The 24,050-nt window shown below is 37.3% G+C and overlaps 1 protein-coding gene across 1 annotated transcript; it reads left to right on the forward strand.

Annotated features, from left to right (window-relative positions):
• The first annotated feature begins 1,087 nt into the window (after positions 1-1,087).
• Positions 1,088-2,574, forward strand: LOC127098318 (reticulon-like protein B14). The gene is made up of 5 exons (XM_051036875.1): positions 1,088-1,522; positions 1,603-1,783; positions 1,876-2,005; positions 2,101-2,170; positions 2,248-2,574. The coding sequence occupies exons 1-5, from the start codon at positions 1,453-1,455 to the stop codon at positions 2,415-2,417; spliced, it is 621 nt and encodes a 206-aa protein (XP_050892832.1). The 5' UTR covers positions 1,088-1,452; the 3' UTR covers positions 2,418-2,574.
• Positions 2,575-24,050: the final 21,476 nt, after the last annotated feature.

A 24,050-nucleotide genomic window follows, 5' to 3' on the forward strand; every position in this document is an offset into this window, starting at 1 on the left:
TATTACAATTAGTGACGGAAAATGTAATTTTTCTAATGTGTTTCAATAGATAAAGTTTTGAGAGCAATTTAAAGTTTATCAATTTTCATGGGGGGTAAGAAGTATACAGGTACGGGTACAAGTAAGATATGTATCTAGCTAATATTTTGATTGGGTCGATTAAACTCTATCCAATTGTACATTCTCCATCAAGACAATTATTCCCTACTTCTCTAACTCGAGGAATGAAAACAATTTATATTCGTTCAACTTTTTTTTATAATAAAAATATAAGCTAAAAGTATGTAAAAATCTACATTTTATAATAAAAAAAAGCTTAAAACTCAAAAATCTACGTTTACTTTGGATTTCTCATGTAAAAATCTAATTAAAATATGTAATATTTCAATTATATTTAATGTGTAAACTAAGTGGACCAATTCAAATCTTGGTGTGTGCAAAATTTTAGTGATTTTTTTAATGAGCATGCTGTATCAACACCACATGTATGTCAAATGAAACCTAAATTTAACTTATAACTTTTAAAAATTAAGGGATTAAAATGGATTCCGAAATAAAAATAAGAGATTAAAAAAATATATTTTGTTTATTACTTCCTCCGTTCCTTTTTAAGTGTCACATTTGGACTTTTTACACATACCAAGAAAGCTAATTATTATTGTTACTTTTTAAACAATAATTTTCATTTTACCTATAATACCCTTAATTATATTCTACATTTATTTTACTTTTTCTCTCTCGGTAATAATTACATAGGGGTAATTTTGACAAAAGTGCATTTAATACTACCTTGAATTCTACAAGTGACAATTAAAAAGAAACACAAATTTATCAAGAAAGTGACATTTAAAAAGGAACGGAGGGAGTACTTATCTTTTATAGAATTCCGATGATAGTTGGGTTGATATCCGATTGCACGGACATAGATTTATATTTTTATATAAAAGACCATTCATTTTTTAGATTTATTGATATATTGATTATTCAATAAATCTAAATAAATAAATTGTTTTTTATAAAAAAGGACTGAGTTACGAATTTAACCATTTCTACTAGACTTACACCTCAAATGTCCATTGTTATTGGTTGTGTATAAGATTCCTTCAAAACATAAACCTTAAACACAAGAAACACATAACAAATAAAAGAAAACAAAGTATCAGACATGTACAAAGGTAACCACAAGTCCCTACCAATGTAGCATCTTATAATCACGAGGAAATAACTTAAACTTGAAAGCCATGCCAAAGCCATACCTTACCTCTCTATACAAATTTTCATTTCGTTAATTTCTTCCTCACAAAGCATAGAACCACAATCTCCTTCGCTACATCACATACTATATTATTCCCATCACCTCTCAATGGAACACAACACTGCTACAAATTATCAACTTTCTCTGCTACAATCCTCCAAACAAAAAACAACAATTTCAATCATTAACTCATAGCCATGCCAAACCGTGACGTTGGATCCGGTTTGTTTGGTAGACCACTTCACTCAGTCCTCGGTGGAGGAAAAAGTATGACTCCAATATTTTTATCGTCGCGATTTAAACTCGAATATTTTCCTCTGTGATATCATTTTCTTTTGATTTTGCAGTTGCTGATATCTTGCTATGGAAAGACAAGTATTTATCTGCAGCAATTGTAGCTGGATTTTCAATCATTTGGTTTCTCTTCGAAGTGGTTGAATATAATCTTGTTACTCTTCTCTGTCACATCCTCATTGCCCTTATGCTCATTTTCTTTGTTTGGCATAATGCAGCTGGATTAATCACTTGGTAATTAATTCAATTCGCAACAACCTTATAAAAATATCAATAATAAAAAAATCTTGTTTAGTAACATTATTTACTTTTGTGTTGTATTTCAGGAGACTTCCTGATATCTACGATTTCGAAATCTCAGATTCAACCACTCGATTCATTCATAATAAGTTGAACTTTTTCTTGAGAATATTCTTTGACATCTCAACCGGAAATGATCTCAGATTTTTCTTCGTAGTATGACTATAGTACAAAATTCAAATTTTATTACACTAACTAAATAGAGTTTAATAATATATTTGTTTGTTAATATCAAAATTATTGAATTTCAGACAATAGCTGGTCTATGGATCATGTCTACTATTGGAACTTTCTTCAGCACTGTTAATTTACTATATACAAGTAAGATTCCAATTACAAGTTAATATTATTATTAATAATTAATATGTGACTTTTATGGTATGTATTATTTTCTACAGTATTTGTGTGCCTTGTGACACTTCCTATTATGTATGAGAGATATGAAGAAGAGGTGGATTATCTAGCAAGTAAAGGAAGCCAAGATGTGAAGAGATTGTTCAGCAAATTGGATTCAACAGTTCTCAATAGAATTCCTAGGGGACCTGTGAAAGAAAAGAAGCATAATTGATTTTAGATTTTCTCTTCTAATCATGAATTAATTATATAAATGTATTGTCTTTAATTTGCTATGCTTTTGGCATAATTTGGCTACAAAAAGACCTGTTTACTGCCTTAAGTATATGTGAATGAATAATGTTGAAATTAATTTGATGTTTACATACAAATCATGATATCATGAGTTTTTATCGTGGAAACTAAAATTAAGATAAAAGCATGCATCTAATTTTTTTGAAAACAAACTATAAACTTTGAGAATTGTTTATGATCTACGTCATATGGATCGGTCAAATAGAATACAAAAGTGCATTGGAATGTAAATGAAATTTAAAGAACAAATGAAGATATTTAATGAACTTGGACGAAAAGGAGCTTGCATCAAAAGTGCATGAAAGAGTAAACAAATTTAATCTTTATAAAGAATAGATGGAATACAACACAAAATTTAAAAAAATTAAAATCTTGATTTTTAAAATGGGAATCAAAATCCTTAAAAGATAAAATAGGATGATTAAAATTACAATTAAATCAAATTGAATTTGCATAGTTGGTTTTACCATTTACAGCCTTACCTTTAATGGGCAGTCCCAAAAGCATGTAGACGTCTTCTAACGTCACGGTACACTCACCGGTTGGGAACCAAAATGTGTGTGTCTCAGGACGCCATCTTTCACATAAAGCAAGAATGAATTTGGTATCTACCGACCAAGACAAAATCTTGCTTATATGACCAAAACTGGCGAGTTCAACATAAGGTTGAATCATCGGGTCCATATGGACATATTCGTGGACCCGAGTCCGGAACCTTGAAACATCCTATAAAAGAAAGAACAAAAAACTTTACTAAGTTGGTATGTTATTAAAAGGGACTCTATTAAAACAAATAACAAAACAATAAAACGCTTACATAAGTTGCTATGTTTGCAACCGTTCCTCTATGCGATTCGTCCATTGTGAGGATAGATATTTTGTCGGGGATGAAAGCGGTTGATGCAGATGAAACTACAAGAAGTTATTGCAGATGAAATTGTAGAAGAAGTAGTAAGTGATGGTGTGGAAGAAGTGTTGATGGTGTGGATGTATTTATAGGCAAATGAATTGGAGCATGAAAAGTTGTGTTTGCATGTGGTCTCCAATTGAATTGGCGCCCATGTGCATTTAGTACATGGTGTCGCCATTCAAATTGACGCCTCCATAGGGACATGCATGACACACCTAGGTCTGATTGCTTGGTTTCGAGGTATGCATGCATACAAGACAAGGTGTCACCAAATGGATTGACGCCCATGTGCAAGGAATGAATGGGGGCGCCAATTCAATTGGAGTGCGTGTCTGCATGTGTGACACGTGGCTGTCCTCTCTCTTGCATGCTGGACATGTCACTTCTGAGTAGCTTGCATGGTTGACACATCATTTCGGACTAGCTTGCATGTGCGACACATCACTTCAAACTAGCTTGCATGTGAGACACACCACTCACCTATTTAAGTGTCTTACTATCAACATCCAAGACTCAACCCACATTCATCTGCAGCAAGAAAACAATTTTCATCCGCACAATGTCATCTTCACAAAAATATAGTGTCAACGTTCACTACAACGGTGAAATATACGAGTCTGAGTTATACGATTTTTGTTTTCGAAACACTGATACCATTAGACTTACGATCAAGAGAAATGCAACCTTCTTGCATTTGAAAAAAAAAGAATACAATCCTGTATAGCATCGGGTATTGTGTCAAAGATCACGTATCAAAATCCAATATTTTTTGAGAACAGTCAATGCAAGTTTTTCCCGCTTAAGGTACGGGACGATGAAGATGTTGAATACATGTTTGTTAGTCATGAACATTCATGTTGCAACTGTATTGAGTTGTATATTACTCTTCAACCATGTATACCATCTCAGCAGTCTCAAATAACCAGTCAGGATGAATCTCGTGAATTTGATCCATAATGGTCAAATGACGTCAATCCAGAAGCAGAAGCAGAAGTGGACGTCGTTGATGAAGAAGAAGAGGAGACTGAGATACATGTTGATCACATGCTGAACAACGACATTGAAGATGATGAACAACCACCGGTAATACCTCCTAGTCATGTCTACAATCCGCCTCAACATATAACAAAGATGGATCTGCATGACGATGAAACATCCAACAGTGTTTTCTATAACCCGTATCCACAATCAGAAGGCGAATTAAAGGTGGGAGACATGTTTCGTACCAAAGAAGAATGTGTGCGAGCTATCAAAAAATTCCACATGAACAACTTTACTGATTTTACAGTGAAACACACTGATTCGAGAAGGTATGTTATCGAATTTCGTAACATCCTTTGTAAGTTTCAGTTGGCTGCGTCTTACAAAAAGAAAAATGACTCTTGGGAGATCGCTTCAATAGACCCACCTCATAGTTGCATTGCAACTAACGTTGAACAAGATCACCGTAAACTAAGCGCTGCATTGATATGTCAAGACATTCTGCCGTTGGTTAATAAAGACCCATCAGTGATGGTGAGTATAATTATATCCCATATCAGAACAACATATAATTATACTCCATCTTACAAGAAAGCTTGGATTGCAAGGACAAAGGTTATTGAACAGGTATTCGGCAACTGGGAGGGTTCATACAAAGAATTGCCACGATTTTTATGGGCACTAAAAACATATGTCCCAGGAACTGTGGCAATTATGGAGACATTGCCAGCAATGATGCTAGACGGAACCTGTGTTACAGGTAATAGAATCTTTCACCGTCTCTTTTGGGCGTTTGACCCATGCATCAAAGGTTTCACATTCTACAAACCTATTATTCAAATTGATGGCAGTTGGTTATACGACAAATACAAGGGTACTTTGCTTATGGAGGTTGCACAAGACGACAACAACAATGTCTTTCCCATTGCCTTTGCTCTGGTTGAAGGTGAAACGGCTGGTGGATGGGGTTTCTTTCTTCGACATCTCAGAACGCATGTGGCTCCACAAGCCAATCTCTGTTTGATTTCTGATAGACATGCTGCCATTGAGAGTGCCTATAACAACCATGACAATAGATGGCATGATTCTCCTTCTACCCATGTCTATTGTATTAGACATATTGCACAAAACTTCATGCGTGCAATAAAAGATAATAATCTTTGCAAGAAGGTGGTGAATGCTGGGTATGCTCTAACTCAGTTGTCATTTCAATATTATCATAATGAAATTAGACTGTCTAATGAAGACGTAGGGAGATGGTTAAATAACATACCAGTAGAGCAGTGGACAAGGGCATTTGACAGAGGTTGTTGATGGAGCCACATGACAACAAACCTTGTGGAATGCATGAACGGGGTATTCAAAGGAATTAGAAATCTACCAATAACCGCCTTGGTAAGATCGACCTATTATAGGTTGACTTCTACGTTCGTAACCAAAGGTGAAAGATGGAGTGCGGTGTTAATGTATGGGAAAGTATTCAGTGAGTGTTGCATGAAAGTCATGAAAGAGGAGAGCATCAAAGCCAGCACACACGCTGTAACAGTCTTTGACCGTCATATGCAAAATTTCAGCGTCTAGGAAATAATGGACCACAACGAGGGGAGACCAAATTTAGCCTATGCTGTTAGACTAAATAGAAGTTGGTGGGACTGTGGAAAATTCCAGGCCTTTCGCATTCCTTGCTCCTATGTCATTGCAACATGCGCATATACTCGTCAAGACGCTTACAACCATTTAACTGATGTGTACAAGGCCGTCACTGTCATGAATGTATATAATAAAAGCTTCTCGGTACTACCAATGGAGGAATACTGGCCTCCATATGAATGTGATATAGTTTGGCACAACGACGAGATGCATAGAAAGAAAAAGGAAGGCCAAATAGCACAGGTATCAGGACAGAAATGGATTCGACAGATAAAATGATAAGATTATGTAGTATCTATCGTCAACCAGGACACAACAAGAACAACTGTCCCAATCGAGGAGCATCATCTGGGTCATAAGCTTTTTGTAACATTGTATTTATGTAACCTTCAATCATTATATATCATAAAGTTTTTGTTACAACGAGGTTCACAACAAACATCAGTACAAAATAAGCTAACTGAAAATAGAAATATTTCTAACTGATTACAACAATCAAATTGATGTCATCTCGACCAAACATCATTTCCCTAACATCCTTATCAGTCTTCATTCGCACCCAACTAAAGATACTGTCGAGTCTCTCAATACTTCTAATTTTTCCCCTTCTGGTATTTTCCCATCTAACCAATAAACCAACTCCCTCTTCAGTTGCTCGAACGTAGTGATGTTCCAGAAGAGCATCAGCATCTGAGGTTTGTCTCTGGCATAAATCACCTTTCAGTATCCACGACGAACACCAAACATGATTTCCAAATGATTAAATGAGATGTGGAACAATGACTCACACAACACATGTATTTATAACAAAAAAGTTGCATTTTACACTGAGGTGCCAATCCAATTGGCGCGTCCTTTGTAAAAATACACATGGGCGCCAATTGGATTGGCTAGGGCATGTGCCCTAGCCAATCCAATTGGCACCTCCATTTAATTTTTAAGAGGAGTCGCCAATTGAATTGGTGTCTCCTCCCAAAAGTGGGATAGTTTGGAATTTTTTTTTGAAACCAGGGGTATTTTGGGAATTTCCTTGAAAAATTGGGTTATATTTGTAAAAAATTCTAGTATGTCAACAAATATCTAATTCAAGAAATTCTTCTAACACCTTACATGCAAATCTAAAAGAGATTGATTTTCCCCCCCAAAAAATATAAAATTCAAAAAAGATTAAACCAACCATTGACTGACCAGGTAGAATTGAAAACAAAAGCAACATTAGATATAACTCTAAAATTTGAAATAATTTTGAGATCTGAAAACGAAAACTTAGATTTAAGTTTTAGAAAGACATAGAGAAAGAAGTGGGATTTGAGGAAGAGAGAATAATTCCATTTTCATTTTTTTAATTTTATTTTTAAATTTTAAATCAAAATAAAATAAATCAATTTTATGTCATTTAATTTAGAATCAATTTAGAATCAGTTGGCCTGTCACTCATAAAAAATTTAATAGAATTTAATAAAATTTAATGATAAGAATAATGTGATTAACAGAATAACATTTAAGAGATTTAGAACCTTTATTAAATAAGCGATGTAGCGGGAAATTCATGATCATGAAGCTATTGACAAGCTAGAGATCAATTAACAAGAGTCGCCACCGCGCTTTTATTGTTTCCAAGGGAAAAGGGAAAAAGCATGAACAAAACCCAAAAATAAGAAGTTTTCAAATAAAAACTAATAAAAGTCAGAGATCACAGGTAAGGGGGTTGGTTACACAGAGGGAAGGTGTTAGCACCCAAAGTGTCCTAGGTACTCCTAGGGAGCCCTTTTTGTATGCATATGTATTTGGCATAAAGTGATGTTTACAAACAAATAGAATGTGAGAATGAGAAAAGAATCCATTAATTATATTTTTGTGTTTGACAAGACCTTCGGTCTTATGCCTACGCACCAACATATAAATGAGGGATCAAAACCTCGTAGTTCGGGGTATAAATTTCATAACGAGTGTGTTGATTTTTAACAAAATTTAAGTTTGAAAGGCACAAAGGCCTAAAATGATTTGAATGGGTTAGTTCTTTTTGGCTCTTTGAAAGTTTAATTCAAGCATAATTAAGTTCGTTTACAAGTTTGATTTAAGAAAATAAGTTTGAAAAGGCAATGACATAAGGTCAAAGTTTCTATCTTTTTGCAAAAAGTGGTCAAAGTTTAGAACAAAAGGAGTTCACACAAAGAAGGTTTTAAAATTGGAGGGAGAGATTTTGAAGTTAAAGAAATGGGGAGAAGATGAAGAGACTACCCTATGCAAAAAAATTAAAAGTTTAAAGTTGAAAAGATCTGACCAAATGGGTAGCAATCCAATAGACAAGTATGTCAATAGAAACCCAGAATTCCCTTGGACTTTTAGGATCAAGCAACACACAAATGCACAATTATATCAATCTTGAAGAGCAAAAGGCATCAAATAAAGATTGCCTCATCCAAGCTTATCCACTTCAATAATCTTCTTCAAAATATTCCTTGCAACAGATGAATTCCACAAGTCACAGGTTCAACATAACAGCTTAACAATGATCAATGTGGCAAATGAATTGGAGAGATCTAGAATGATGTATCAGATGAATTCAAATTGCAAGCACTTGGTTCTTCATAAATTGGCATTGGCCAAGTCCATTAGCAAAGGAATGTTGCCTAAGTTCTAAGTCCAATTGGGCAAGATCAAACCAACAGTCCACTCAAAAGTCTTTTAGGGTTTTTGTTGTTATTATGTACATTAGTGGTCAAAGACCAATCAAGCAAACAAAGTATATACAAACAAAACAATATCACACAATATGATCCAAATGGACAAAGTGAAAATTACATTAACATAAACAATTAGAATGATATGTATAATGGCAAATGATATAAAATACTAAACGTAAATTACATTAAAAGTAAAGACTTGAAATTAAAAGTTAATGGTTAGTAAGTTAGAAGTTAGTTTTGTTTTGCTTTTTGATTTCAAGACATTCTTTGGAGAACACTCAACCCACTTGCCACAAGCATGGATCCTTGAACCAAAACATCTTCCAAAGGAAGGAAAGAAGGCCAAGTTTCCACACAATACCATGAAAGAGGGGAGACTTACAATCTCACTAACTAGAATGCTTATGCCTTTTATGTCACAAATTTAGCGCTATGTTAAGCAATCGTAATTGGACTTATGTAGAAGTCACAACTATTTGAGGCCGGACAATAAACTTTTGGTGTTAATGCATGTTGGAGACATAATATTAAGAACTATGCTCATTAAACATACCACACACAAAAATATGCAAAAGGTGTGGCCTAATCTCATCCATACTCATGTTAATCTTTCAATCAACTAGCATTAGGATTTTTGAGATGTTATTGGCCAAATGGAAATGAATGAATGAAGAAGGGGAATTAGATGAAGAGGGAAGGGGATGAATGAGATCACAAATTGATCAAAGGAGGACTTTTACCAAATTAATATCATTCATTCATTTTGGGAGATGGAATGTACATTCCATCAATTCCCTAAATCCAATGATATTAATTTAACAAAGTCAAATCAACCTTGAGCAATGCCCAACAACAAACAATTAAACTCAATTAAGTCAATACAAATGGTCAACACAATTAAAATGACATTTATTCAATTAAAAATATTAAAATAATGCATTAAATTCAAATATGTTTTGTCCAAATCCTAAAATCTCATCAAAACACCAAATAAATGGCCATGAGATTTATCATAGATCAAACAAGGTCGAAGGACCTTGGATAAAAAAATTCATAATTTTTTGACACTTAAAAATATTTTTAAACAATTAAAAACAAATTAAAAATCAATTAATTCATGAAAAATATTAATAATGTTCCAAACAATAATTTTAATTCAGAATATGAAAGAGAAAAATATTTGGATTTTTTTGGTGAAAGTCTCATATTTTTTGGATCAATATTGAATTTAATATAAATTATTGAAGAAAATGGAATTAAAATGAAATTCAGAAAATCCAAAAATACGTGGACCATCAGATCTCCCTCATTAATTGAGGTGGCAGATCTGATGATCCAAAACACGCGTTTCATGTGTTCCTCAGTCAACTGCGTGGCAAATGAGGTAATCGAAACAAACGCTCCAAATTAGAACATGGAACTTGGATCAAGTGGCTCAGACTTAAGACACCTCATCACCGGAGCCATAGCTCCGGTTGTCTTCTCCGGTGAGCTTCGTCGGACTGGTCAACATGAACCATCACCAAAATAATAAACAGGGACATGATCTTAAAGAAAAAACATCATTAAGCATGAATATCACCTCCAATTCATCCAATTCCAAATATATTAAGAGATATGTGGAATTGAAAAATGAGGTTCATGATTTGAGTTGCTTCGATTTGGCCTCTAAGCAACTCAATCTTCTTGTCTACATTGGTAGGACTTCAGACAACTCAAGAATCAATGGAATTGAGCAACAATTTAAGAGAATCGAAGAGTTTAAAATTTCTGCAAATTACCTTCAACGGAGGTCTGAGCTTGCTAGATCTTGATCTGAATTGTGCTTGGCTTCACTTCAATTGTTTACAGGAGAGGAATGGAAAGGTTTAGAAACAATGGACTCCTGGAGAATTGAATTCCAAAATAGTGGAGATTCAAGCTCAAATTCAAATGAATTTATCAGGGTTATCCTTTTAGAGTGAATGGTTTTCAATGGAGATTCAAAGCTGGCGCAATGTGTGTATGTTTTCTGAGCAAATGCAGCTCTATATATTGCCAAATCGATGTGATATTTGCACACTCTTTTCAACCTTCCAAATTTTATAAATGATGAAAGCATGGTGCATGGGCGTGCATAAGCCTATGAAATGATAGCTTGAAGTCCAAAATTAATGATCAGATGTATTGAAGCAAGCTTGGAATGCAAGGCAATTGAGCATTGTTGTTTGAAGTTGGATCCATGCCAAATGATATCAGTCTGTTTAAGCCATGCGTAGCCTATGCATTTCAAGTCCAAAATGCATGAATTTGAGCTCTTTGGAAAGGTGAGATCAATAGGAACAAGTTTGATGTTGAACACTTTTTCATTTGGAGCTTGGAACTTGGAGAAATTTGAGGTGGAAGTTTGGAAAAAATTTCTAAGTGTCAAGCCATATGTCTCAATATTCCATCTTGCTTAACTTTTTATAGGAGCTTCAAATGAGAAAAGTGTCTTCATTAAAGTTGTAGCTCTCTCAAAGACCTTCAAAGTGGTCACCAATTTCATGTTATTTGTGTAAGTTTAAGGAGTGCCTTAGAGGGGGGGGGGGGGGGGGGGTGTGAATGAGGCACTTAGATGATTTTCCGGATTTTTTACGGTTTATTGAGTTTTACTTTCTTGAAATGCTTATATGATGAAAAGCGATAAAGTGCGGAAAGTAAAGAGCACCATGATGTATAGTGGTTCCCCTCACAGATCGAGAGTACTCCACTCCCCTTTCAACATGAAAGAGAATTCACTATAATGTTAGATTCCTAGACAAGACACCTTAAGGCCTTTCTATCTAATTCTAACACACCAAGAACAATCCTCTTGGATTTACAATGTTTAAAGTCCAATCGAGACTCAAATTCTCACAAAAGGACCTCTTGCATCCACACACCAGATAACAGGGATAAAATCTTACAAACTTATTCTTAACAATCCTAAAAATAAGTTGTAATCAAGAAATACAATTCTGAATTTTTGTAAAAGATGAAATAGTTGGAAATTTGAAGTATATCAATTTATCAATTGATCTTCTCCTTTGTAACACTCAATTCTCGCAATAATTGTACAAGTGTTCTTTGTATGAAATGAAACTATGATGCTTAAAAGGAAAGTTTATGCAATGTTTCACTCTTAAAAAAATTTGGAAGAACACTTAAAAATTGTTTGAAAGAATGTGTGTAATTGATTTGAAGTTTTTGCAAGGAGGTGAATTTGAAATCTGAAAAAATGATGTATATATGTTGTCTAAACACCTCCTCAAATGGATGCAATTACCCAAAGGATGCCATGATTCATGGTAAAGAAAATAGAAAAGTTTCCATGAAGAGATGCACTGATTTTTGCCTCTGGTTCAGTGGTAATCGATTACCTTAATATGGGTAATCGGTTACTGCCTCCAACGTGCAAAAATATTTGAATTTTTCACAGAGTAATCGATTACCTTAAAACGGATAATCGGTTACTTGTCTTCAACGTGCAAAAATATTTGAATTTTACACTGAGTAATCGGTTACCTTAAAATGGATAATCGATTACTTCATCCCAGATTTGAAAAATAGCTTAAAAAATGAAGTGTTATGATTTCTTTGATGCATAAAAATACTTTCAATATTATGGCATGAATGAGACATGTTTTGAAAACTTGTATAAATCACCTAGAGGTCAAGTGTTATACCTATTCATTTGAAATACGAATCTTCATGAGTTCCATCGAGACTTGATCATTTAGTTGAAAACTTCCTTCATGAGCTTGAATCTTGATCAATCCTTTTTGTTAATCAATCTTAGACTTGTAGAGAAATTATTCGTCATCAAAACATTTGAGAAGTCATGTATTCACAATTTGGATTTGAAATGATAGAGTTATGCATTTTTGAAGTTTGGAAAAATCACTTGATCAATGGTATAGGTCAAAAGTGACCTATAATGTAGCCTCATATCACATGCTCAAAAAAGTTGAATTGGCTCCGACTCTAAACATTAAAGTTGAAGTAGACACATTGAATTTGATTGTGCAACTTGGAAATCTTTCATCTCATAAAAATTGAGCAAGTTATGGCTTTGGGAAGTTGACTTTCAAATTAGGGTTTAGACAAAATGACCTATAATGTTTCAACATAGAAAATGATTTTCCAAGCAAAACTAGCTCTAGGTCTCAACATGAAAGTTGTTTATAATGTCATTTAGAGTAAGTTTGCTCTTGGAATCATTTTCATATGGTGAAAATTGTAGGAGATAGGGTCTAGGGAGACCCAGTTTTGATTAGATGAATTCATCTGGCCAACCACCATCAACCAACTTGCTAACTTCCAATTCTCTTGACTTTCTTGGCTCATGGTAGATCATATATGCATAAGATGATGAAATTTGAAGTGTCCCTTGAGAAATTTGATCAATTGGTGAGATAGCTTGTTGGAGAAGTTACTCAAGATACTCAGTCAAACTAGGGTTTCCAAGGCAAATCACCCACAAACTCTTGAAGCAAACTTGATCAATATAACATGTAGAGATCATTGGGACTCATATATGATATTTAAAACCATTCTTGCATCAATTCTTGGTTGCTCTTTGTTCATGAGGGTCTCAAACCCTAGATGTGATCAATGAATCAATGAGATCATGCCCTACCTACAAAAAGAGTTAGATAGATGCAAAGACATATTTTTGGTATTTTTGTTAGTAAAATGATAATATACAAGTATGATATAATCACAAAGATGCTTGGTGATCTTTCCTAAAACAAACCCAAATGAAAGAGGGGGTAAGGAGGATGCCAAGATATGATCTCAATGCTAATGCTGATGATGAAATTGCATGAGGGATCTTAGGGTCAAATTTGGGGTCTTACAGCTGCCCCTACTTAAGGACATTCTAACTGAGGAGGAGAAGGTTAAAATCTTCATGTCGACTTAGTAGAATGGGCTTAAATAACAACATAGAGAAACAAATTTTGGTCCCTAAGAGACCTCATGATGCATATGATATGAATGTAAAAGTTAATGCTTTGTGGGGAAATATTGCCACAAAGAAAAAGAAATCAGAGAGACCGAAAGTCCACAGGAGCATAATGCATTCCATAAGGAAAACTCGCTGGGGAGACAGAGACTCTGGGGGGACAAAAGGAGTTATGCGTAGGCCAGGGTACGACTTAAAACTACTGGGGGACTCAAGGGATTCCACACAAAGTGGAAAGACTCAGTCGGGGAAACAACAATGTCTGCAGGGGATACGAATAAATCAGGATAAAAACTGAATTACTCGACTCATGCAGGGGAAGGAAATTTCACTAAGGAAATGCGCACTCAACTCAACCGGGGAGAAATAAACTTCAACACAGGAGGAGCAGAAATCTATTATCCACTACCTGTTACTGGGTAATGAGATAATAAAGATCTAACAGAGAAATCATCCGTCATCGGTTATGATGAACATATCAAAGATGACTCGCTGGGAACCGCCAGGAAAGAAAATTCATTACCGGTTACTGGGTAAGAATAACCTTGCTGGGGAAAACTGCAGAAAAGAATAGGATTTACAACTACCAGTTACTGGGCAGAAGACCAAAGGGTGAGAATATCTGTCATCAGTTAGGATGAGCATATCAAGGATAAACTCAACAGGGAAGAAAATCCGTCATCGGTTAAGATGAACATATCAAGGATAGACTTTCCTGGGGATGTTCAGGAGGATACCCGTCATCGGTTAGGATGAACATATCAAGGATATACCAACTGGACAAAAAGGGGAATTACATCTATCGAAAACTGGATAGAAAACCGTCAGAGAGAGAATCTGTCACCGATTAGGATGAACATATCAAGGATTAAACTCTGCGAGGGGACAAAGTAGGATTTACAACTACCGGTTACTGGATAGAAGACCAAATCAAAGAGAAAATCCGTTACTGTTTAAAGTGAACATATCAAGGATAGACTCTGAAAAGGGGAGGAAATAGGAATTACATCTATCAGTTACTGGATAGAATACCAAAGGAGAGAAAATCTGTCACCGGTTAAAATGAACATATCAAGGATAGACTCTGATGTGGATATAAAATAGGAATTACATCTATCAGTTACTGGATAGAATACCAAAGAAGAGAAAATCCGTCACCGGTTAAAGTGAACATATCAAGGATTAACTCCACTCAAGGGGAATAATAGGGTTTACAACTACCAGTTTACTGGGTAGAAAACCAACAAGGAGAAGAAAACCCGTCACCGGTTAAGATGAACATATCAAGGATTAACTCTCCGAGGAACAAAATAGGGATTACAACTACCTGTTTATTGGGTAGAATACCAAAGATGAGAATATTCGTCACTGGTTATAGTGAACATATCAAGGATAGACTCCACGGGGGAAGAAAAGATCCACTGGGGATTCTACTGAGGAGAAAAAGGGTACTTTTGCCGGGTATTGGGCAAGAAGTAACAAACTGCAAACTAAGAAGAATATTACCAGTTACTGGGTAATAGACTCTTAGGGGACCAAAATATTTATCTAGGTAAGAGCTAGAAAGAAAACAGTCAATCAAGACTCAACCCATTGAGGACATAACTCAAGGGGAGTAACTCCATCCAGGAAATTTACTGGGGAGGAAACTGAAACAACAATCATCCACGAGGAAACAAACTCAGTGGGGAAACAGAGAAAGACTAAAGTCTTTCTGCTTAAGGGGCTGACACTCTACAATTTGAGAGAGGACAGACACTAGATTCGGTATAGGGATAAAGTACCGTTATAACAGAGAATGAGAATCTCAAACAAATCAAATATGAAGATGCAGGGTATGCAAATCATGAATTTATATGAATGTATATGTATATGTATATATGATGATTATGCTGACAAAATGATCACGAAGGATACAGAGGTGTCGCAAAGAAATTGAACCACCGGTACAATCCTCGGTCAATCCACAAATCATGGAGACAAACTGCTGGAGAACAGAGAGGTCAACATCCCAAAACTCAACCCTGGCTGGGGAAAGACGGAGGAGATCTGCTGAGGATAGAACATCCAAATCTGAAGGGAATTTTAGGTCAACACCATACAAAAATGGGATACAACCCTATTGGGGAGGAATCAACAAGAGACTGCTCAGGCACCAGGAGGAAACTCTGACTGGGGAGCAAAGATAGACGATTGGTGGGGACACCAAAGCGATCTACTGGGGAAGATCAAAACATTTCTGAGGATGATCCACCTGCTGAGGAAATGCGAACTCCGTTGGAGAAAGGCCGGAACTTCGTTGGGGACAAGGACACGCCGCAACCAACTCAGCTGGGAAAAAGAAAGAAGCTCCACTGGGGATCAAACACTCCGCCGAGGAACTGAATCAACACAAGCGTCTAGGGATACCCGAATAGTTAACTGCTTGGGGAAACTCAGATGCTTCGCACTTAAAAACTTGCTTCTTACTGGAATGCTGTTGATATTCTTTTTACTTGCTTTGGAAAAGTTCTTGCTTTTATATATTAAAGAAAACTTGATTTTGATCTTAAAATTTTAATTTCAAAATGATCATAATAAAATTTAAAACTATTGGCTGAAGTAAATAAGAGTAGAAACAATTTGGATAAAAGCTCAACTTTATTTAATAGGATGGTAGTTTGTAAATGACAAGACTCCATAGATTTTACAAAGTTGAAAATGGTAATTTACATGGAAAAGGGGTACATTGAATACAAATGATCCTTAATCCTTCTACCAACTCTTGATATCCACTGTGCTCTTGACCGCTGCTGAAGATGAATCGATGTCAACTCTTGTGCTCAAACAAGTCTTCAAAATCACTGAAGATCAACAGAATGCAGTTACTTGCCATAATCCCTAATTTTTGCATAAGTTGCTCCAAGGTGGGGTACTCAACTTATCGGGAAATTCTTTCTGTTTTATGTCTCTAATTTTTTCCTGGATCGTCCTTTCGGGTTTTCAATCCACCGAGACGCTCATTTTTGCCTAAGTCGCCCTTTCGGGTTTTCAACTTAGCGAGCTGTTCTTTTATTTTTTTAGGCGAAGTATTTCTTGACTACATCTGCGTTCACAGGACGAGTGAACTCTTCACCATCCATAGTTGTAAGAATCAGGACACCGCCTGAGAAAGCTCTCTTAACAACATATGGGCCTTCATAATTGGGAGTCCATTTTCCTCTGGAATCTGGCTTGAACGCCAAAATCTTCTTGAGCACAAGGTCTCCTTCTCTGAACACTCGAGGTTTGACCTTCTTATCAAAAGCTTTCTTCATTCTCTGCTGATAACTGACCATGACACATGGCAGTCAATCTCTTCTCTTCTATCAAATTCAACTGATCAAACCTAGTCTGACACCATTCAGCTTCAGTTAACTTGGCTTCCATGAGCACATGCAACGAAGGAATCTCAACCTCTACGGGGAGCACTGCTTCCATACCATAAACGAGAGAGAAAGGGGTTGCCCCTGTTAAAGTGCGGACGGATGTACGATACCCATGCAAAGCAAATGGGAGCATCTCATGCCAATCCTTGTATGTGACAACTATCTTCTGGATAATCTTCTTGATATTCTTATTCGCAGCTTCAACAACCCCATTCATCTTGGGTCTGTATGGAGAAGAATTATGATGTGCAATCTTGAAGTCTTTGCAAAGAGCTTCCAACATATTATTATTCAAGTTCGATCCATTGTTAGTAATGATCTTACTTGGCACACCATAACGGCATATGATCTGATTCTTGATAAACCTTACAACAACTTGCTTGGTTACATTTGCATACGATGCCGCTTCAACCCATTTTGTGAAGTAGTCAATTGCCACAAAAATGAAATGATGTCCATTCAAAGCTTTGGGCTCAATCATCCCAATCATGTCGATTCCCCACATGGAGAAGGGCCATGGGGAAGAAATAACATTCAATAATGTCGGAGGAACATGAATCTTATCAGCATAAATTTGACACTTGTGGCATTTCTTCACAAATTTGCAACAGTCAGATTCCATTTTCAGCCAATAGTAACATGCTCGCAACATCTTCTTCGCCATTGCATGTCCATTGGAATGAGTACCAAAGGAACCTTCATGCACTTCGGTCATCAACAAGTCTGCTTCGTGTGTATCCACACATCTGAGCAAAACCATGTCGAAGTTTCTCTTGTACAGTATATCACCATTCAAGTAGAAATTACCGGCTAATCTTCTCAAAGTCTTCTTATCTTTCAAAGATGCCCCAGATGGGTAAATCTGACTTTTGGAGGAAACTCTTGATGTCGTAATACCACGACTTCTCGTCTCTAACCTCTTCAACAGCAAACACATGAGCTGGCCTATCAAGACGCATCACAGATAAATTGGGAACTTCATTCCAATACTTTACTACAATCATTGATGCCAATGTTGCAAGAGCATCTGCCATCCGGTTCGTATCTCGAGGGATATGATGAAACTCAACCTTTGTAAAGAAAGTTGAAATCCTCCTCGCATAATCTCTATACGGTATCAAACCGGGTTGATTCGTCTCCCATTCTCCTTTGATCTGATTTACAACCAAAGTTGAATCACTGAAGACATCTAAATACTTGATTCTGAGATTCATGGCCTCCTCAAGCCCCATAATGCAAGCCTCATATTCCACCATGTTGTTTGTACACTTGAAAGTCAATCTAGCTGTAAATGGTAGATGCGTGCCTTGAGGAGTAATATTCACTGCCCCAATGCTATTTCCATATTGATTAACAGCTTAATCAAATACCATACCCCAACGAGAACCAGGTTCTGGCGCTTCTTCTAGCAATGGTTCATCACAATCTTTCATTTTCAAGTACAAAATCTCTTCATCAGGAAAATCATATTGTACTGACTGATAATCTTCAATTGGTTGGTGAGCCAAATGGTCAGCCAAGATACTACCTTTGATCGCTTTCTGAGATCGGTATTCAATATCATACTCTGACAACAACATCTGCCAACGGGCAATTCTCCTAGTTAAAGCAGGCTTCTCAAATATATACTTGATTGGATCCATTTTGGATATCAACCAAGTGGTATGATTCAACATATACTGGCGCAGACGCATAGCAGCCCAAGCCAATGCGCAACAAGTCTTCTCAAGCATTGAATACCGAGTCTCACAGTCGTTGAACTTCTTACTGAGGTAGTAGATTGCAAATTCTTTCTTCCCAGTCTCATCTTGCTGACCAAGGACACAACCCATACTATCTTCAAGCACAGTCAAATACATGATCAACGGTCTTCCTTCAACAGGTGGAGACAAAATTGGAGGTTCAAGCAAATATTCCTTGATACTATCAAATGCTTTCTGGCAATCTTAGGTCCAATCACAAGACTGATCTTTCCGAAGAAGCTTGAATATAGGCACACATGTGGCAGTCATGTGGGAAATGAATATGGAAATATAATTCAAGCGGCCGAGAAAACCTCTGACTTGCTTCTCAGTTTTGTGTGCAGGCATTTCTTGTATTGCTCTGACCTTGGCAGGATCAACTTCGATACCCTTCTCGCTGACAATAAAGCCCACCAACTTACCAGAACGAACACCAAAAGTACACTTATTGGGATTCAAGCGGAGTTTAGACTTCCTCAAACGCTGGAATAGCTTCAACAAATGCTTAACATGTTCCTCTTCATCAATTGATTTAGCAATCATGTCATCGACATAAACTTCAATCTCTTTATGCATCATGTCATGAAAAAGAGTAGTCATTTCTCTCTGGTAAGTCGCACCAACATTCTTTAGACCGAAAGGCATCACTCTATAACAGAATGTTCCTCAGGGTGTAATGAATGTGGTATTCTCCATATCCTCGGGTGCCATCTTGATTTGATTATATCCGGAAAATCCATCCATAAACGAAAAGACTTTGAATTTAGCAGTATTATCTACCAACATATCAATGTGTGGCAGAGGGAAATCATCTTTCGGACTGGCTTTATTCAAATCTCGATAGTCAACACACGTGCGGACTTTTCCATCTTTCTTTGGCACAAGCACAATATTGGCCACCCATTACAGATATTCAGCAGTCACAAGGAAACCGACATCAATCTGCTTCTGAACTTCCTCTTTGATCTTCACAACCATATCAGGATGCGTTCTTCTTAACTTCTGCTTGACTGGCGGGCATTCTGGCTTCAACGGCAATCTATACTCCACAATCTCAGAATCCAACCCAGGCATGTCTTGATAGGACCAAGCAAACACATCTGAATACTCTTGAAGAAGATCAATCAACCCCTTCTTAGCATCTGGACACAGTCGAGACCCAATCTTGACTTCCTTCACATCATCTTCGGAACCCAAGTTGACTAGCTCAATCTGCTCTTCAAATGGCTGAATAATCTTTTCATCTTGCTCCAGAAGACGAGGCAATTCCTCACTTACTTCCATATCACTTTCATCCTCGGCTTCGAACACAGGAAATTCAAAATTTGGAGAAGGAGAAGGATCATTGTATTCAATGGGGTTAGGAACCAACCTGCATAATGATTTGATATTTTGATTTTAGAGAAGTGAATTTATGACCAAATATTATGTAGATGGACAATTATACTGTTTATTTATGTTTTTTATGATTACCATTTTCAGAATAAAGCAAAAAGTAAAAATAAACATTAAAGATGTGGATGAATAGAATTAATTTTATTGATGATCAATTTAAAATGCCCAAACAATGTTCACTTCTCCCTTAGGCATAGGAGAAGGATTTTAAAATGTAAAGCAATTACTTAGATCGATGCAAAATAACAGGAATATCAATAGCAGTCCAATTGTTGCATGTCCTTCCATGCGTCACAAAGTTGGTGCAGTCTTCCTCTTCATTATCCTCTAGCACAACAGCTAAGTGTTGTTCATTCCCATGAATGAACCCTCCGCTACGGAAGCTAAGTTGCATCTCCTCAGATCTAACGGTTGACGAGCCCTTCTGGAACCCCAAACCAGTTCTTCCCTCGTTATCGACGACCTCTACCACGCGCCCCCATTGATCAATATGACCTTCTTCAACAATCTTCTGCGCATCTTTCAGAGAGGACATAAGTGCCCCAACTCTCTTTTCAGCAGCAATGGATAAGGCTTGGAACGGAGTTCCAACCTCATCCTCAGCTTCCACATATGAGAAAGATGATAAATGGCTAACCAACATCGCTTTCTCCCCTCCAACAATCACCAGTTTGCCATTCTTGACAAATTTGAGCTTTTGATGCAAAGTGGAAGTAACATCCCCTGCCTCATGAATCCATGGCCTTCCCAATAAATAACTGTAGGCCGGGTGAATATCCATTACTTGGAAAGTAATCTGAAAATCACTCGGACCTATCTTGACTGGAAGGTCCACTTCTCCAATGACTGTCTTGCGAGAACCATCAAAGGCTTTGAGAATTACCCCACTATATCTCATGGGAGCTCCTTGATACGATAACTTTGACAATGTTGACTTTGGAAGCACATTAAGTGACGAACCGGTGTCAACTAGCACATTTGACAAAGCATTTTCCTTGCAATTCATCGAAATATGCAAATCCAGATTGTGATTTCTTCCCTCCTTAGGGAGTTCTTCGTCGCAAAAGCTCAAATTATTGCATGAAGTGATGTTACCCATAATGTGATCAAATTGATCCACAGTAACATCCTGCTCCATATATGCCTGTTCTAGAACTCTCTGGAATGCTTCTCTATGCACTTCAGAATTCAAAAGCAGAGACATCACTGAAATCTTGGAGGGAGTCTGGAGTAACTGCTCAACCATATTAAATTCGCTCCTCTTAATCAGTCGGAGCACCCCATCATCATCATTGGATTTCAAGTTGCTGGATTCACCAAACTTATCCTTTGAACAACCAACCGGATCTACATTAGGCACCTCTGCCTGCTTACCAACAACTGCTTCTTCTCTATTTTCCAGGAACACCGGTCCAAAAACTCGACCACTGCGGGTCACCTTCGTAACATCTGCAATGCTCGCCACTGAACTGGTCGTAGGCAACGGGACCTCTTGACCTTTTTCTATCATCGTAGCATTGTATTGATACGGTACAACCTTATCAGATGCATACGGGACTGGGCCCGCTAACCGTATTACCAACAGCGATACTGATCTTTGACTGACATTCTTGCTGTTGTTGCTATCATACTGAATTACTAACCGCTCTTGTTGTTTGAAAACTGACACTATGACATTGACATCGTCATCTATATGACGGGATTGAACAATCTGGATCATGCCTTCATCTATCAAATACTGGATGTCCCTTTTCACTATATCACAACCCCTCAGGTTCACGCTACAAACAATACAACCATCATGGTCATGTTCACAGTCACTCACCATACGTATATCCTTGTGCATTTGCACCAAAGATCTTCGGATAAACCGGACATCAAAAACTTTGAATTCACCAGGACAACCATCCACCATATTAATTGAAGAATTCGCATGAGCGGGCAAAGGGTTAGGTTTCACATTAGGCGCGCGGTCTTCAAAAGACACCATGCCACTCTTCATAAGCTTTTTCACCTCATACTTCAGCGGATAACAGTTCTCAATATCATGCCCAGGTGCACCCTGGTGAAAAGCACAACGAAGCTCAGGCTTATACCACCAAGGAAGTGGTTATGGGATTTGCGGTGGATTCCTCGGTTGAATCAAACTTTTGAGGACTAATGATGGGTACAATTCTACGTATGACATAGGAATCGGGTCAAAAGAGACCTTCTTCCTCTCAAAGTTCTGTTGCTGGTGATGATTGTTGTTGGAATTGTTGTTATTGTAGGTGTTTGTTCTTTGTTGCGGTTGTTGTTGTTGACGTTGATTTTGATATTGATGTTGTTGTTGAATTGGTGTTGTTTGCTGATTTGAGAATACTGGAATGATGGAAGATACTTGATGATGATGGTGTTGACGGGGTGGTGGATTTCTTCTTGCTTGATGCCTCCTTTGCCTCCCACTAGAAATTGCGTTTGTTTCATTATCCTTCCTCTTGCTGAAACTACTCTCATACTTCTTGCTAGTCGATGCCTCATCTTTTGACAATCGTCCTTCGCGGACCCCTTCTTCAAGTCTCATCCCCATGTTTACCATTTCGGTAAAATCACTGGGGGCACTGGCAATCATACGTTCATAATAAAATTAACTCAAGGTTTTCAGAAAGATTTTCGTCATCTCTTTCTCCTCCAAAGGAGGAGTGATCTGGGAAGCCATCTCCCTCCAACGCTGGGCATACTCCTTGAATGTCTCCTTATCTTTCTAAGACATGGACCTCAGTTGGTCCTTATCCGGCGCCATATCCATGTTGTACTTGTACTGCTTCACAAAAGCCTCTCCTAGACCATTGAAAGTGAGGATGCTTGCACTATCTAACCCCATATACTAACGGAGTGCAGCACCTGTCAGGCTATCCTGGAAATAGTGAATCAGTAGCTGATCATTATCTGTTTGGGTTGACATCTTACGGGCATGCATCACAAGATGGCTGAGTGGACAAGAATTCCCCTTATACTTCTCAAAGTCAGGCACTTGGAATTTTACTGGGATTTTCACATTGGGCACTAAGCACAATTCAGTAGCACTCTTCCCAAACAGATCTTTGCCTCTCAGCGTCTTCAATTCCTTGCGTAGCTCAATAAATTGGTCCTTCATTTCGTCTATCTTCTCATAGACGTCCGGGCCCTCAGATGGCTCAAAATGATAGGTGGTGTCCTCTACACGAGGCAAAGTATGCACAACGGGAGGTGGCACATACATGATCGGGCTAGATGTCGGCATGGAAGAAAAAGTAGGAGCGAGACCTTCTAGCACAAAATTAGGTGGCATTCCCCACGAGAATCCAGCAGGCAAGTTCGGAGCAAAGTGGGCGGTGGCAGCAGGCATAGTAGAGGTAACCACTTCAGAAATGACAGTCCTCGCGGGAGGAGTTGCAAGTGTTGGAGAAGTTTGACTTTGGGCAGCAAGAACTGACTCTATCATGGCAGTCAGTCGAGCAATCTCCTCTTTCAAATCTCGGTTCTCTTGCTCAAGGTGCTCCATAATTCTCGGATGATTAGCTCTGGTGTTGTACCGGTGAGTCAGCTTGGCTAAAGCACATAAGAACATCAATCAGACACCTGGCAAAAACCTGCTTATGCAAATGATGCATGAAATGCAATGCTTGATTATTTTTATTTTCAAGGAACTTACTATATCATTTGGAAATATATAATATTTAAATGGCAATTGCAACAATTTTGATATGACCAATAATCTCTTTTTATTTATATAAATTGGAAGGATTACACTGAGTACAATTTCAGAAACCAAAATAAAAAGATACAAGAGA

This window comes from Lathyrus oleraceus, chromosome 6 (assembly GCF_024323335.1).
Source record: "Lathyrus oleraceus cultivar Zhongwan6 chromosome 6, CAAS_Psat_ZW6_1.0, whole genome shotgun sequence".
Taxonomy (NCBI): Eukaryota; Viridiplantae; Streptophyta; class Magnoliopsida; order Fabales; family Fabaceae; genus Lathyrus; species Lathyrus oleraceus.